Genomic DNA, 16,217 nt, shown 5'->3' with positions numbered 1-16,217 from the left:
ATCACAGCTGTGGGTATGAAGGAGCACACTCATGAGTAAGTGTGACATTTTGGCCCACCTTGCCAAAGTAACGAAGCCTTATCAATTCCATCTGCATGACAAACACGGCAAAACAAGCTCTGTGAGGCTGTACCGGCGAATGAAAAGCAAAACACACTGATAAAAGCTGGTTTGATCATCAACTAATTTATGGGTTCATATCATGTTGGGTCCATGTTGGGATGTTACCCTGTGTAAAGCCTTTTAGAGGGGCATGTGCATTTGCTAAAGTAAGTAAGGCCACTGAGCCTTAGGCCTTTAGATAGGCCTAAGAGCCTGGTCTGAATATGTGTGCCTGTGCACCGCTCTGCTCTGAAATAATTAAGAACTAGGACAACTCAACCTGTCCCCAACACTATTTAATAAGACATTGTAATTTGTAAGCCACTATCTTTTACTTTTCTTGGTTTTTTTAGTATGATTTCCATAATATAGTGAAGAAATTATGGTGTTGGATTGTTAAAGCACTGCAAAAACTGAATAAATCAAATCACTTTTATTGTCACATCACATGTGCAGGTACACCGGTACAGTACATGTGAGTGAAATTCTTGTGTGCGGGTCCATCACACCATGCCCTCAGTTTTTGTGTAGCACACTTGTGTGACATGCTATTACTGAGTGTAGTCTAGAAACAGAGCAACTATTAGCTGCAATGCATAATGATGATGCTTTTACCTTTTGAAAAGGAGACTGAAGGTTTGATTCACACTCTCTGTTGTTGCAGAGCTAATGGAATAAGACAAATATGAACAAGTATGAAGTATCTTCTTTTGGCTGCTCCCTTTAAGGGTCATCACAGCAGCTCATCTGCCTGCATGTCAGAGCCACCATCCAACTTCAAACCCTACATCGTAGCAGGCCTTAAATATGAAGTGTGTTTAATGTAAGCACATCTGTAGCAGTGAATACATCTTAGATTGAACAGACAGCAGATTAGGATAGATTTTGATTGAGCTTCAGGTTTCCAGAAACAGATGATCACAACACGTGGAGATTGGGATAGTATGGAAAGATCATTGCAATGGAGACAACGCTCAAGTTCAAAGAAAATTTCTGCATACTTTGAAGAGAGAGGCACTATTATATGGACGACATGGTGGTGCAATGGTTAGTGCCGCCCCACACAGCAAGAAGGTTCTGGGTTTGAATCTTTTGGCCAACTGGGACCTCTTTTTGCAGAGTTTGTATGTTCTTATGTTTTTAAAAACATGGCCTTTTACTTTTAGGTGTTATGTATTAATGTAATTTAATATTTTCTTGTAACTACAAAGTAGTACAGCTGAGGCTGATGGAGAGCTTTTTTTGTTTTACTTAATGATAGCACTAGTTGAAAGTTCCGCTGATGATCAAAGTTTAGGAAGACTATGTGCATGGTCATCCATCCGGAAGTTATTGAAACCGTCTGTCTGACCCACAAATGTCAACCTGCTTGTGTTGCTTTAAAAAAAAGAAAAAAAAAAAAAAGAAAAAAAAAAAAAGCAGCAGGTGATTCATTGCCAGGGGACCACAGTCGTTTGAATCAGCTTTCATGCCAATCCATCCAGCTTGGTGTTGAGCTATTTTAGCGGACTGTCACACTTGCCATCACTACAGCCATGAGTCTAAAAACACATGTTCACTGCTGCCCAATACAAGAAAGCGATACAGTTACAAGGCAACTCTGATTTTATTTAAACACGAAATACACCACCTGTGCACAAGATCAGAGTTATCTATCATGTAACAATTGACATAAATACAAAATAAATAATAAATAAAAAAATGAACATTTGTATTAAGACGTAATGTAAATAAAACAAAGAGATGCGTGGTGTGACACAGAGACTAACTAAAAAAAACAAACCATAAGAATGTGATTCTTTGCCCTGAGAGGAATAACAATTCCTAATTTAAAAGAAAGTCTCACTGATCACAAGAAGTAAACAAAACAAATTTAAGGATTCAGAATCACCGGCAGGATGCTGAGTGCTTCTAAGAAGTCGCTCTTTATCATTGAAGAGCCTTAGATATTTCAGTCTTTCAGGAAATGCAGGGCCGAGCATTCTCACATTATCCCACATTTGACCCTCATTTATATCATTTTATTTACTGCATTGCATAACTTGCTTATGTTCGACATTATAAACACTTTTATATAAAGATAAATTACTTTTCTCTTATTAAGTACATGAATGGTCTCATTTTGAGTCCTCTCTGAGGGTCCCTTTCAGTCATACCACACTGCTGTAGTGTAGCTCAGTTCCAGCCCCTCCACTTCAGTCCTTGTCTTCCGTGAGTGAAATGGCATGGTCGGTCAGTGCACTTTGATTTGAAGGAATGCTTAGATCACACGGCGAACACGCTGAGGGAGCTCGTCTCGTCTTTCAGGCCCAGGATGCTGTATGCTATCCGTTTCATGTGACCAGGCAGCCTCACTCCGATGTTCCTGATGTCTCTGAAAATGACACATAAGTATCTCGTGAACACAGGATTGAAACGACAAAAAACAAAACAAAAACAAAAAAAAAAAAACAGCAGAGCGGTGGTGTATGTGAACACATTTTCAGGGTGTTTTAACTCCTTTAAAAGGCAAAGACAGTTTATATAAGTGGCTTAAGGGTAATATAAAAGTTGTACCTACACAAAAAAATATGTACAAATGAACCAAACCATTATTGTTTATTATTTCAAATGGGCTTAAAATGGTTTGTTTAAAGCGATGTTGTCATTAAATGGTTACTTGGGTTTATCTGACAGGGCTATGGGGCATATTTCAGAAAAAAAATGCCTGTGAGCCACTCATGCAGAAGTAACAGCAGCAGAGAATGAGTGGAATGACATGAGTGGCAGAGGGGGAGCAGAGTGCTCATGCATTCGCACGCTGGTTAACAAATGTTCAGGCTGACAGTCGGACACTTTCTCTGTGTCACTGAAAAAATGTGCAACGGTGCCGGATAAGTTAGTACAGCATGACGGAGGCTGCACCTGTGCCATGTGTGCACTTACTCATGTCTCAAAGCGAGCACCTGCTCCATGGTCGTTATCCCAGCGCGAGCGAAGCTTTCCTTGTACTGGCTCATTTTGATGGATTCCAGCCACTCGGGTACCGACCTGAACATGGTACCGTCGCCGCCGCTGGTGCTGGGCAGCCGGATGGAGACGCTGTGAGGAACAAAATGTAGTTGGATTACTCATCATTAACAGTGTGTTTATGCAAGCTGAGTACATGTGATGATGTTTGAACAGGAAACAACCTGTTTTATTGTTTTAAAGTCCACTTACAAGCTGTGAGTTGTGTAACTTTACAATCCACTACAGTCTCTTTATTCTCTCTAAATATGGCCTGTGATGCTTTCTATATTAAACATAGGCCACAGTTTCAAATAGCGTCCAACCAATCCCTCTGTGCTGAAAGTTCAGGCTCGGTTTCACAGAGTATTTTCCATTGACCTTTGTACCAATTTCACTGATAGCAAATATCCTTAATGTGGTCAGCTCAGGCACACTGCTTTGGCTGTGAGCTGTTGTTTAAGCACCATTTATGAGGAGCAGCCAATCAGAAGAAAAGCTGGCATGTTTAGGACAATAAGTGAACTGAGGATCTGCACTAAGGCCCGGTATAACATAAAATTGGATTATTTTGCACTGTGAGCAATTAAAAGCTACTAAAAACTATGAAGTTGGAAGTTAGCATAATCACTTTCTTTTAACACTGTCCCCAAATGGTTTGAATTTTTGGAGATGTAAAAACAAGATCAGTAGTTTTATGAAGAACTACGGTACTTATCAGAAGAAAATAACTGGATAACAACCAGCAGAGACTCATTGTTTCTTGCCAAGGAATAATTCCACTCATGCATACACACAAACGCACCTATCTGTATTTGTACAGATCAAATAAACAAGATGTAAAGCAACATGTTACACTTCCCCCTGTTTTTGTTTAAAGATAAAAAAAAAAAAAGATGGAAGGCACATTCCTCCCTGTTATTTATTGTGTTCATACCGTGGGTCAAAGTCTGCGATGGTCTTTAAGGATTCTGGGCTTTTGAGAAGTTTGTCCAGAAAGTTGACGATGTCTAAGAAGCGAGGTCGCTTTAAGCGTTCGTGCAGCCAACACTGGAGCATGAGCTGGTAGATAGCGGATGGGCAATCCATTGGAGCAGGAAGCCTGAAGTTCTCGTTGATAGCCTTCATGACCTGGGAAGGAGTGAAGGCAGTGGTTAGATTAATCATAGACCACTGCCTGCCATTGCTACAATAAACTGCTGTGCTCATATGTTGACATTAACAGTATTTAACAGATTTGAAGAGGACGGTTGGAGACTACACTGGATGTCTGGCAACTTTCTATCACCGCATAGCTCACGCAGACTCTCACTGCTAATATACATTAAAGTTTGACCCTCACAGGCCAAAACAATCCCTCATCTCCACGAAAAGTGGCAAATGAAACATACCTCGTGGTTGCTCATGTCCCAGTAGGGCCGTTCTCCAAATGCCATGACTTCCCACATGACAATACCAAAGCTCCACACGTCGCTGGCCGAGGTGAACTTCCTGTATGCGATGGCCTCTGGCGCAGTCCAGCGGATGGGGATTTTACCTCCCTGACAGAAAAAAACATTAACAAATCATATTTAATGGGTGAAAAGAGTGGAAACAGGACATGCTGACAGTCTGGATACTTAAGAGTGGAAATACAGCTAACAATAAGGCATTTCTTACTAGACCAAAAAAATCCAGTTTAACTCTCTTTTGCTACGTTTGCATTGTGAAATGTAGCTGTTAGACTTACTCTGGTTGTGTAGGTGCCCTCAGCATCATCTTCCAGCACACGTGACAATCCAAAGTCAGACACCTTACACTCCAGGTTGCTGTTGACTAGAACGTTTCTTGCTGCCAGGTCACGGTGGACATAGTTCATGTCAGAGAGGTATTTCATGCCAGCGGCTATTCCACGCAGCATTCCCACAAGTTGGTACGGAGGAATCTCTCCATCACGGCCCTAAAATGAACAAAAAATAATTGCGATATTATTGTTTTTTCTTTGTCATTCTTGTTTTTACTGGGGAAATGTAGAGGAATGAAACAAAACGTGGAAAGAACTGGGTGATATAACATAAAAGCATAGATAAAAAAAATGTTGTAGTTTCATTTGTCTGTTATCCTTTGTACTGTGTATACTGTTTGTACATGAAAGTAAGTCAGGCTTGAGACAAATTAATTTTTATATCGATCGATATCTATCTATCTATCTATATATATATATAGATATATATCTATATCTATATATATCTATATATCTATAGATATATATATATATAGATATATAGATATATAGATATATATAGATATAAAAAAGATTACAAAGTGATGATTAAATAATGAAGCTATTTTTCCACTAGCATGCACCTACCTTCAGATATGTGTCGAGAGCTCCGTTCTCCATGTATTCAGTCACTATCATGGCATGTTTAACTGAGAATATAAACACAAATATGTTTAATGGAGGAAATGAGTACAAGAAGTTAACAGATATGTCGGCTTTTGAGAACATTGACTCACATTTGGTGATAACTCCCTCCAGGTGGATGATATTCGGGTGTGAGAATTGACCCATGATGGTGGCCTCACTCAAGAAGTCCTGCCTCTGTTTCTCCGAGTAGCCTGGCTTGAGGGTCTTGATTGCTACAGGCACCTCGCCTCTCCCGGGAATCTTCATTACACCCCGAAACACTTCCCCAAACTCTCCTGATTGGCAGTCAAACAGCAGGTGGAAATGTTAGAAAGTCCGATCTGAGAGTTCATAAAAGTGAAGGAATGAAGGAGATTTGAAAACACCTACTCACCTACACCGATGACTTTTTGTTTGCCGATCACACTGGGGTCAATTTCAGTGACAAACTTGTGGATGGCAATATTAGGGTCCTCATAGGTATGTGGATCAATGTACGTCTTGAGAGGTTTATGTTGATCTGGTGAGAAGATCATAATCAAAAAATAAGCCTACAGTTTCAATAGTCAACCTACTTTCTGACTCTTACTGCAGCTGAGCTTTGCAAACCTGTTGAAAAGTAGGGATCCTCGGGTCCTCCTCGCCTGCGAGCGTTCAGTCGCCTGAGAGGAAAACAAGATTAATCACCAGAGGACTAGGTAGAATACAGAGTGGCTTTTTAAACAATTGCAGGTCAGCTTGAGCTGACAAAGACAAAGGGTGTATTCAATAGCAGCACCAGCTATTACTCATAACCTCTCCCTGAGCTGTCATGCCAGAGTATCCTTCATTTACTTGAACTTGTGGCACATAATCACACAGTTTGCATGACTGTAGATAATATTTATCTGAATGACACACATTGACCGTGGATATGAAGTGTACAGTTACCAACCGTTTACGCAGCAGCAGGCCAGCCACCACAACAAGCAGAATAACCGCTACTCCGAATACAGCTACCATCACCATGGTGGGCTTGTTCCCAAACTGAGGCTCAGCTGTATAAATGACAGAAATACAGACCTGTATCAACTCAAGTAATTAAAATATACACATGTATAGAGAGATGTTTGAGAAACTGTTTTGGCTACTGTAGATTTTAAGGCTGCTGGTACCTAATGGAAAAGTATTAAACTCATGGTCGGCACTGTAGCTGCCAGGGTTGCCTTCGGGGCCCAGAGCATGGACCCTGAATGTGTAAGTAGTGGCTGGGATGAGACCATCAATCTGCACAAAGCTTTTGTCCAAAATTAGGACTTTGTAGGTGGTCACATCACCCTCGGTACTGTCGTCCTACAAATTAAAAAAAAAAGAAAGAAAGAAAAAGAAAGGAAAAGGAAAATGGATTAGAATTTGAAATGAAAAAACAGCCTCGATTTTGAAAAAAGGAGGGGAAAAAAAAAACAAAAGAGCCCAAAGCTCTCCATCGTACTTTTCTGCGGTACATAAGCTCATAGCGATGATTGATGTGGGCTGGAGGTCGGCGAGTAGGAGTCCAGGACAGAAACAGACTGGTGGGGCTGCGATCATCCAGATGGATCTCCGTCACCTTGGGGGGATCTAACGGTTGGCGAGACAGAAAGCAAAATAATGGTTAGTGACTAATCATAGTCTTTGGAAAGGACATGTGGAGATGAAAGCCTCTGGGATTCAGTGGGTCAGACTGAAGTCCTCTCCTCTGGATTGAGTCTGTCTTTTGCAAAACCCTTTAATTTATAGCTCTGATATTACATGAAAATAGCTCCAAAGTTTGTCACTCTTTTAACCCTACTCTTCGGTTTAGGAACCTGGATACCCCTTCTCTCAGAAGATATATGAAAGATGACTTTCTGGGAATACGTCATTAATATTACAGAATATGTCACATTGCAGTGTTTACCATACAACAGTGGTTGCCACACATACAGCCCCAAAACAATAATCATATAAAGCCAATGTTCGAAAAAGAAAAGCTCACCTGTGTAGTCCAGAGCAGTGGTGATGGTTGCAGTGGGCCTCTCGGCACTGAACTGCGACACGCCACTTTGAGCCTCTACAGTGAACGTGTAGTTGAGATGAGAGTCCAGGTCACTAACAACAACCGTGGGGTCCTGCAGGTCCGTAGGTCCTGGCTCAAAGCGGATCTTCTCGCCGCAGGGGATGCAAGAGGCCTCGTCACAGAGTTTGCACACCACACTGTACATAAGGTCACTGCGACCCCCAGTCACCAGTGGTGGGCTCCAGAACAGCTGCAACTTGCCCTCCCCTGGCAGAGTCATGGAGGTAAGGTCACGAGGGGCACTAGGTGGAGCTAGGGAAATAAATAAATGACACAGAACAGTCAGAAAAATACTTCAAAATACTTTCCATGTGATAAAAGTAATTAAAAAAAAAAAAATCTGAGTCAGGGTCTTACCGGAGCAGGCTGATGTAGGAGGGTCTGAAGGAGCCCGGAAGAAACCTTCTTCACACAGACATTCACTGGCTCCGGAAGCAGAGGGCTTGGTGTTATCAGGACAAACCTGACAGAAGTTGTTCGATACAGAGGGCTTGAAGTATCCTGGTTTGCATGCTGTGTGTGAGAGAGAGGGGGAGAAGGTGTGTGTTGGTTTAAACATGACATATGAATCAGACAAACACAGGAAGGAATGAATGATCAAAATGCAAACAATAAGGCTCTCTCTGTGTTACCAGCCATTTCCACCCGACAGGAAGCATTTGTTGTGAGTAACCCATAATAACAGAGTCTTTGTACCCAGAGGAATGAATAGGGATTTCCCTGACGATCTGCCTTCACTCGCCTGTTTTGCCTTGAGGCCTAATCTCAGGTCGCACTGCCAGTGTCAACCGGATGACAGCATTAAATCCATCAGGTGATCTGATCTTCCCTTCCCCTGTGAACCCCTGGCTCATATTCTCTGGCAGTTAACATTTACGGTCTTGCCAAAGGAAATGGCACATTGGACACTGGTGCAATGCTGTAGCGGGCATTTCGCCACATAGATAAACAGCCTTCCAGGGCATGAGAGGTTAACGAACATGCAGACAGGACAAAAATCAGAGCGCAGGGTTAGAACTGCAACTCCGTCTAAGGCTGATGTTTCCTCCCTTTCTTCCTTCCTTCCGCTAACCCCCGACATCAGTCACAAATTACAGCGACCCATTCTGAATCAGGAAAGAGGAAGAGCTGGACAGGAATATTTTTTGCTCTTTCATGGATACAGATGCACATATTTTCTAACTGAGGTAAGCCCTCAGAGCACTGTTAGAAAAATAGATTTTATCTTATGAAAGAGCTCCTGTCTCTGGTTTGATTCTGCAGTCTCCCTGTGGTGCAGTCTTTCATCTGGCTCCTGTGCTGGTGGTCAAAGAAAAGAAAAAAAAAAAAAAAAAAAAAAAAAACTGAGTGAACCCTGGATTGAAGACGCCAAAGCAGAAGGACCTTTGCACCCCAACTACTGTTGCATTGGAGGCGAAGGTGCAGATTGAGATTGAGTAGGAGGGATAGAGATGAATGGATAGAAGACGGGGGATGGGGTAAAGGTCTGGAGCACCAACAGAAGTTCTCTCTGGGGAGTCACTTGGCGGCAGTGGGGGTGTAGCTGAGGGGCTTTTTTCCCCCCCTCCGCATAAGAAAAGGAGGCCAGCCCATTTTATCTTGAGCTGGAGCAGCAGGACCTTTGTCACGTACCAAAGAAACCCCAGCCCCATTCATCTATTGTCTCTGAAATTGGACAGAGTGGTGCTATAAATATGTTGTATTCCTCATTATATAGCTCACAAATAGCAGCATGTGTGCCGTGCAAGAATACAAACATCATTAATGCAAACTTTCAGATTTTCATGTCAGTACTTCAGCATTTCAGTTTTGGCTTAAAAACGTGTTTTGCTCATGTTTAAAAAGGCTAGTTTAAGAAAAAATAAAACTTTTGCCCAACTTTTGTCCTCACTTGTTGATGGAAAAATGTGCTTCCAATTGTTCTAGGTTCTCTTTGACTGCCATGCATGTGAAAAGGACTTATGTTCCGCACTGATGCATCTGTTAATTGAATCCGTTTTTCACTCTTTGTACCGGCCCATTGTTCTAATGAGTGGGAACATGGATTAGGGAGCTCGTTGCGTGTGTTAACAACTGGATGAAAGAGCAAAAAGAAGAGCATGTCATTGGCTAACAGCTGTCCTGTTGCTCTACTAATCCTTTTGACCAAATTACACTCCACACCTAACTAAGCGGCCACGAAGCTAACATCCCTCACACACCAACTGTCGGCGCACTCCCCACCCTCTGACTCAAAACACGGGCAACCTGCTTATTTGTGTCAGTCAGCATTCCTCCTCATCTCACTTTACTTCCTTTTCCCTTCGAGGCCACAATTTCTCTAGTTATTGCAAAAAACTGGAATAAGGCTTTGTTTTTTTTTCATATTAGAAGAAGCTACAGCATTGTTTATTTATACAAGAAACGTGAACAATTGTTGCAGTCATAAAGATTTCCTGCCTTCTTGTGCCAACGTTTCAGGTGCTTGGCTCAGGCTGCAACATTCCTGCAACTCCCTAACCCATAAATAAGATTCATGCTTTGAAGAGCTTCCAATCAGTTATTTGTTTCATTAATATATAGTGTGGAAAAAATGGTGGTAAATGTTTCACAGCTATTAAATGTCATTGTTTGTATGACCAGAAGTTAAAAATCCAAAGATCTTTCACTCAAAAAATTATTTTTTGATGGATGGCCATCTTAATGACAGTTTAATTCTGTCACCTGGTATGACTAATATGTGCTCTTCTTGGAAAAGACTCAAAATGAAACCAATCTCTGCCAGGCAAGGTGGCTCAGACCATCAAGAGTCATAAACCGCAGCTTGACTCAGGCTAAACTATAACAGGCGTGTCAACCTCTTCCCTGTAATCTGTGGTTCCTGTCGCCTTAGCAACTTGCTCAAAACAAATTCCTGTGAGGAGAAGACATACCATTAAGGTAGTCATTCTGACACATTCACATTCACCCGGCCCTTCCTGTAGTCAGTCACTTCTGTAGGTGACGCCAGGATAAAAGAATTCCTTTCAGAAATCCCCACAGCCTATCGTGCCCTTCCTCCTTCCTTTTCTCTCTGCAGCTTCTCTCCTCCCACGTTTCCTCCAGACAGTCCAGTGCACCACACCCCAGAATGCCAACGCACAGGCCAACTTCTGCATGACCAGCATGAGCACAAACACTATGAACCCCACAGCTGTGTGTTTTTGTACTGACTTTACGCACACGCCGTCTTTCTCCAAGTACATACCACAAACTTTTTGCACACTTTACCTGAGCTTGGTTGAATCTGCAAAACCTCCTTAGGTTAAAAATTATGTAGGGTTTTTTTTAACACTTAAATGATTAAAAGCTATGTATATCCACTGAAAGGAAATATAATTTTGATGAAAGCCATTTTTTTGTTCTGTTTTTTTAAATTGGAAAAAAAAAATTTTGCTAACAAAAATCTGTTATGTTTTAAGTTTCCACTCTTAATTGCATTTAAAAGCTTCCAGTGTAGTAAAACAACCAAAGTCCACAGCTTCTTTTACTGTACATTATCACCTAAAGACACTGAGCTATCCATAAACTAATGTCTCACCCAAGCCTCATTCCTGAGACCTGAGTGGAAGGCAGGGGAAATAATGTGCCATTAGCAAATAAAGACAATAAAGATGAGGTATCAGTGGGAAAGTGACGAAATGTGATATGGAGAAATGTTTGATTGCCTTAAAAGCTTAACAAAACAGGTTTGGATATCCGTTTCTTCCGTTTTTTCCCATGCCCAGCCCTGCCTGCTGTACCTTACCTACAGTATGATATGGAGCCTTTTTTTGCACAAGACTTCGAAGCAAACAAAGACAATTCACATTCTCGTGCACTCATTATTTCCACCATGACAAGTAAGTGGTTGAAGGCGTTTCATTTGCTTTAACTCACAGAATAACACAAACACGTCTCAGACAAGAGTGTTGCATATTTCTGGCAGTGCTTACCTTGGCAGGAGTCTCCTGTGGCTTCGTAGCCTGCGAGACATTGGCATTGAACCATGGGAACCACCCATTTACCCTCAGCTGTGCAGTAGATGCGCGGGGTGGCCTGGCTGACGGCATTCTCTACGCAGGCTCCCTCAACCTCCCTGAGAGCATCTGCCACCGTCTCTGGGAAAACTGCCAAGCTCTGCACGGTGGATGGGCATGTCTTGTAGTAGACTCGGACAGAGAGCAGCGCCACACAAGCGCCCACATCCTGAAAACCCAGGTAGAAGCCTTTCTTTGACAGCGGCCCCACAGTCTTCGTCTCTGTGTTCACCTTTAGCACCCGGCCCTGAGTGACCTCGTCGGGAGCAATGGTGGCCACTTTGCGGAACTGTCCTTTACGGAAGTTCGTTCCCACGTCAGCATCAGCCTCTGAGATGAATAGGTTGAAGGTTTCTTTGCAGCCAACAGACGCACCACCAAAAGTGTTGCAGTCTCGCACGACAAAACTGAGCTCCACAGAGACACGGCTTGTGCCCGGGCGCCGCTGAATAAACGTCGTGCGCAGCCAGTTATCCTGTTCTGTAGTCTCTATGCTACAAACACTGTAAGTGTAAAAAAGTGTGCCATTCACCACTGTCTGGACAATTTCCCACTGCAGAACAGAAGAAGATAAAGAGACAGCAAAAGGGATCAGTGTAAGGGGGGTAAAGTCGCACACAATGATGAAAGGAGAAAAGGCATCTTTTCAGGAAATAAGTAGAAGCTTTGTTCTTTCCAAAAAAACCCACTTTCATTGATGAGACACCTCTTCTTTCATGCTTACTAAGAAGCTTGTAAAAGTGCAGAAGTGAACTGGAGCTTTTTTTTTTTCCACGCTTAAGGATTATTGGCCTGGACATGTGCTGCGCTCACGACGTGTGTGGTTTTCCACTAACGCACAAGCCTGCATGTGTGTGAGACATAAATCCAGCAAACACTACTGTAGAACACCAACTAACATTTACAGCAGCTAAATGAGCTTTATGAGCAGAGTCCTGCTTAAGGCATGGCAGCAAAATTGGCAGCTATTAAGAGTTTTTTAAGAGAGAGAAGCAGAGGGATTAAAAGCCTAGATTAACCATTAAAATTCAACACCTCATATGTTAGCAGTTGGGAATGGGTTTCAGGAACTAAATCAATTCTCCCACTTAGACAACTTTGGGAGCAGTTGGGGGGGAAAAAAGAGGTGGCAAATGTTTGGAGAAAGGTAATTTGTGCCAGTACATTAGAAGAACACTGCTTTAGGTACCTTCACTGAATCTCTTAAATTTTCAGTCAAATTTTTAGGTATTTAGTTCTTATTATTGAGGACGTCTGGCTGGTTAAAAAACAAAACTGCTGAAGACAAGAAGCCATCCCTGGTACAAATTAAAAATAAACTTTTTAAGCGTGAGAAAGTTTCACGGCAACCGTAAGCTTTAATAGACAACGGGAAATCCTATCCAAAACAGCAACAATCTTCAGATCTTTGAGAAGAAACGTAGCCCACACAGTGGAACCGGCCATGTCCTGTTGCTTTTTTAAGACAAAAAGCCACTGAACTATAGATAGGCAGGAAGGATGGTTCTGCACATATGGACCACATTTTTTGTGTTTTCTTTTAGTCATCTCTTCATATTGTACACATTATCTTGTTTCTGTCATCTCTAAATCCAGAAAGGAATCATGAGAGGGAGGGGAAAAAAATCATCCTAAAATTTGGTTTTATGGTTTGGGCTTGGAGTGAAAAACAATCTGCAGCTATTGTGTAAAACTGTCTTTGGTACAGTAAATTTAAATGTAGGTTGAGCCTTGACATTTTAACTGCATTCATAAGTTCTTTATGAAAGGGTAGCGTTAACACAAGACTAAGCTGAGATGTGCCAAACCTCATCTAGCTGCCACTCATTCCACCTCTCCCAGAGAGCTTTTTTAGAGGACTGAATGAGCAGAGAGAGTGAGAGAAGGAGAGGCCTTCTGTTATTCAAATTCTTGAAGAGAAATTTGTGTGCTTGTTGTTCTGCAAAGCGAAAGGCAGCTTAGATCCATGAACCTGCAGTCTTAAAAATGCCTGCTGAGGTATAAATACTCACTCCGTTCTCATATGGCGATGTCAACCATCCCAACTCTGATCCCGAAGCTCTCATATCCAGCAATACTTCTGCAGGAAGAAACAAGAATAAATTGTTACAACAGGGACATAATCAAGTGATATTAAGATAGACACAACAAAAAAGTGCAGCTAACTAATTTTACCAATTTAATTCCCAGCTGGAAAAGACAACTGTGTGTCTTTATATTAGTTATTGGCTTTGTGCTTTTATTTTTGCATGTACAGTAACATTGTCTGCATTGATCTCTGGGTGCCAGCAGCTTTATGGGGGGCGCATGCCATGCTTTCTGACGTTTTAATCCAGCATATCGGCTTAATTCAAGACTTCATTGACCGTGTCCTCCAGGTTCAGGATTCAGGGCTAATAATGCCTGTGAAAGGCGTGGGCAGTTAAATTGCCATGACGAGAGAAATACATGTATCTCCTGCACAAGTGAATTAAAAAGTTCAACAGGTGCCCCTTAGGCCCAAGGTTTAGCAGTATCACTAATAAAAATCTTTTTTTTTAATTAAAATAAAATAAATAAAATAAGACTTAGGCCTATAACAGAAAAGTAATAATAGATTTGAAAAATCTATATATTTGTTTCCAGAACCGTATAGCGAACGGACATCAAAAATACATCGCTCTTGATTTTAAACAGCTGGCTGACAAAGAAAATTACAGTGAAACTATTTTATTTATTTATTTTTAATGAAGAATAAAACATTGATAAGGACAAAAATGAAAGACAAAACTCAGAGTTCAAATTCCAGCCGAATGATTCACGGGATGCGGTAAAGCCGAGCTAAACTTTAATCTCTTATAAAAGTAGTTTAAAAGAAAAAGTAACTTACGTTCTTTCGACTGGAGGCTGAGAAATACTCGGTTAATAAATAAAAACAAGAATAAGTTGAGTCCACGCAGCTCCATAGCTCCATAAAACTTTTAAAAGTCCTGCTCGTGTATCCTACAGTCAGTCGCTCGCTCGCTCGCTCGCTCCTCCGTCCACCCTTCGGCCGACACTTCTCAGAATTCCTCACTCCACCGGCTGAGCACGAGCTCTCCAGTCCTCGAGCCCATTGAGAAACAGGTGGCGTCATCGCCCCGCCCCCCTTGTCCTTTGGAATGTGGAAGTCTTCCATATTTGGCGTTTGGGGCTAGGCGTCTGAAGCACCTGTTTCATTGAGAACGAGAGGTTCTTCTTCAACTATTACTCCTTCTTCTTCTTCTTTAAGTATTGGTTTAATCAGTATAATTTTTATAGCTTATATCTCTCAGTTTCTGTCAGCGTTAAAGCCGGGTAAATGCACACTTCTTTTTAATTATTGTTGATCATATATGTGTTAAGTATAAACATAAATATTAATATGCAAACACACATACTAACAATACCAATTATCCTACAACTCAGCGTCTATTCCTATTGTTACACTTTTGCACCGATAATCCTGGCAGCCTCTTGATGTTTATGCTTCAATAGCCTACCTAATGCCTATTATTTATTTTTAAATGATGTTTCAATGACTATAATATTGACTGTACATTGGATTTTATAGGGTTTATTTTTCATAATGAATAATTGTTCAAATTAAAAATGATACTGAAGTAAAATACTGTGCAAAACAGTAGTGCAAATGGCATTTTAGTATATTTCACCAATGTCAACAAATGGGTCTACACAAATTTAAGACATATTAAATTTACATCTGATCTTTAAATCCCATCTCAAAAATATTGTGTTGGAATTATATCTGTAAAAGTGTCTTTTAAAGTCTTTACTACAGGGAGAACTAATCCATCTTATCTCTTCCTAATTATACTATAGTTGCCATGCTTTAAGCAAATTTGAACAAAGAATACATATAAAATTAGCTTTAGTTTGTTTTGTTTTGGGGGGTTCAAAATTTGCATTGAACTCTTTTTATTTCTTTCCATCTGTTGCTAATGTAGCTTTAGAGTTTTGCACATGATATAGGAATTCAGTTAAAGATTAAGCATCAACCTATGTAGATAAACAGCTAATAGTTTTTTCTCTCTTTTCTTTCTTGCTGTGTTTGATGTTAAATCTTGTCTAAAAAAAGATGTATAGCCAATGTTTGATTATGTTCTGGAATTGTTTTTTACATTGATTTCAAATGTTTCCATAAAATGTCAATAATACACTACAAATGTTTTTGGCCTTTTTAAAAGTGAGTTTAAGTTGACCATCGTCCAAGTAATTGCCTGAGTCCTTCTCCACATCCCATCCAGGGCTTGTCTTTCCCACGACTTGTAAAGGAGGGGTCAAGTAGGGGGGTGGTCTGGTATGAATATATGACTACTAATGAGACAGTCCTCATAAAGAACCTTATAATTTGGATATGAATATGCGACCACAAAGAAGATCTAACAATAACATCACCTAGCAACTCTTATCTGAAGGAATTTCAGAGTCAAGTCTTCTCTGTGAAGCAGCATGTACTTGGAGAGAAGAGCCCCTCAGGCTTAGAGCCATACACAGCCAACGGTCCTCACAAAGACCCCTGTAAAAAAAAATTTAACTGAAGAGTCAAACAATGTCTTGTCCAGCGCTACCCTACACGGCCATTAATCATACAACAGACAAAATG

At 41.1% G+C, this 16,217-nt stretch overlaps 1 protein-coding gene across 2 annotated transcripts; it reads right to left on the bottom strand.

Moving 5' to 3' along the window:
- Positions 1 to 1,689: 1,689 nt before the first annotated feature.
- On the bottom strand, positions 1,690 to 14,690 carry epha2a (eph receptor A2 a). Of its 2 annotated transcripts, XM_004548682.5 has the most exons (17): positions 14,463 to 14,687; positions 13,606 to 13,673; positions 11,510 to 12,146; positions 7,914 to 8,069; positions 7,476 to 7,808; positions 6,951 to 7,078; positions 6,634 to 6,811; positions 6,414 to 6,516; positions 6,089 to 6,141; positions 5,874 to 5,999; positions 5,590 to 5,775; positions 5,441 to 5,502; positions 4,820 to 5,029; positions 4,482 to 4,631; positions 4,028 to 4,221; positions 3,028 to 3,183; positions 1,690 to 2,476 (listed from the first exon to the last, which is right to left on the bottom strand). In XM_004548682.5, exons 1-17 carry the CDS (start codon positions 14,536 to 14,538, stop codon positions 2,368 to 2,370), a joined length of 2,925 nt encoding a protein of 974 aa, XP_004548739.1. In that variant the 5' UTR covers positions 14,539 to 14,687; the 3' UTR covers positions 1,690 to 2,367. The 2 variants fall into 2 exon arrangements, with proteins under 2 accessions (XP_004548739.1, XP_004548738.1); XM_004548681.5 differs by having other exon boundaries at positions 5,441 to 5,775; positions 14,463 to 14,690.
- Between the last annotated feature and the right edge of the window lie 1,527 nt (positions 14,691 to 16,217).

This window comes from Maylandia zebra, linkage group LG5 (assembly GCF_041146795.1).
Source record: "Maylandia zebra isolate NMK-2024a linkage group LG5, Mzebra_GT3a, whole genome shotgun sequence".
Taxonomy (NCBI): Eukaryota; Metazoa; Chordata; class Actinopteri; order Cichliformes; family Cichlidae; genus Maylandia; species Maylandia zebra.
This window is presented reverse-complemented; position numbering and strand designations above follow the sequence as displayed.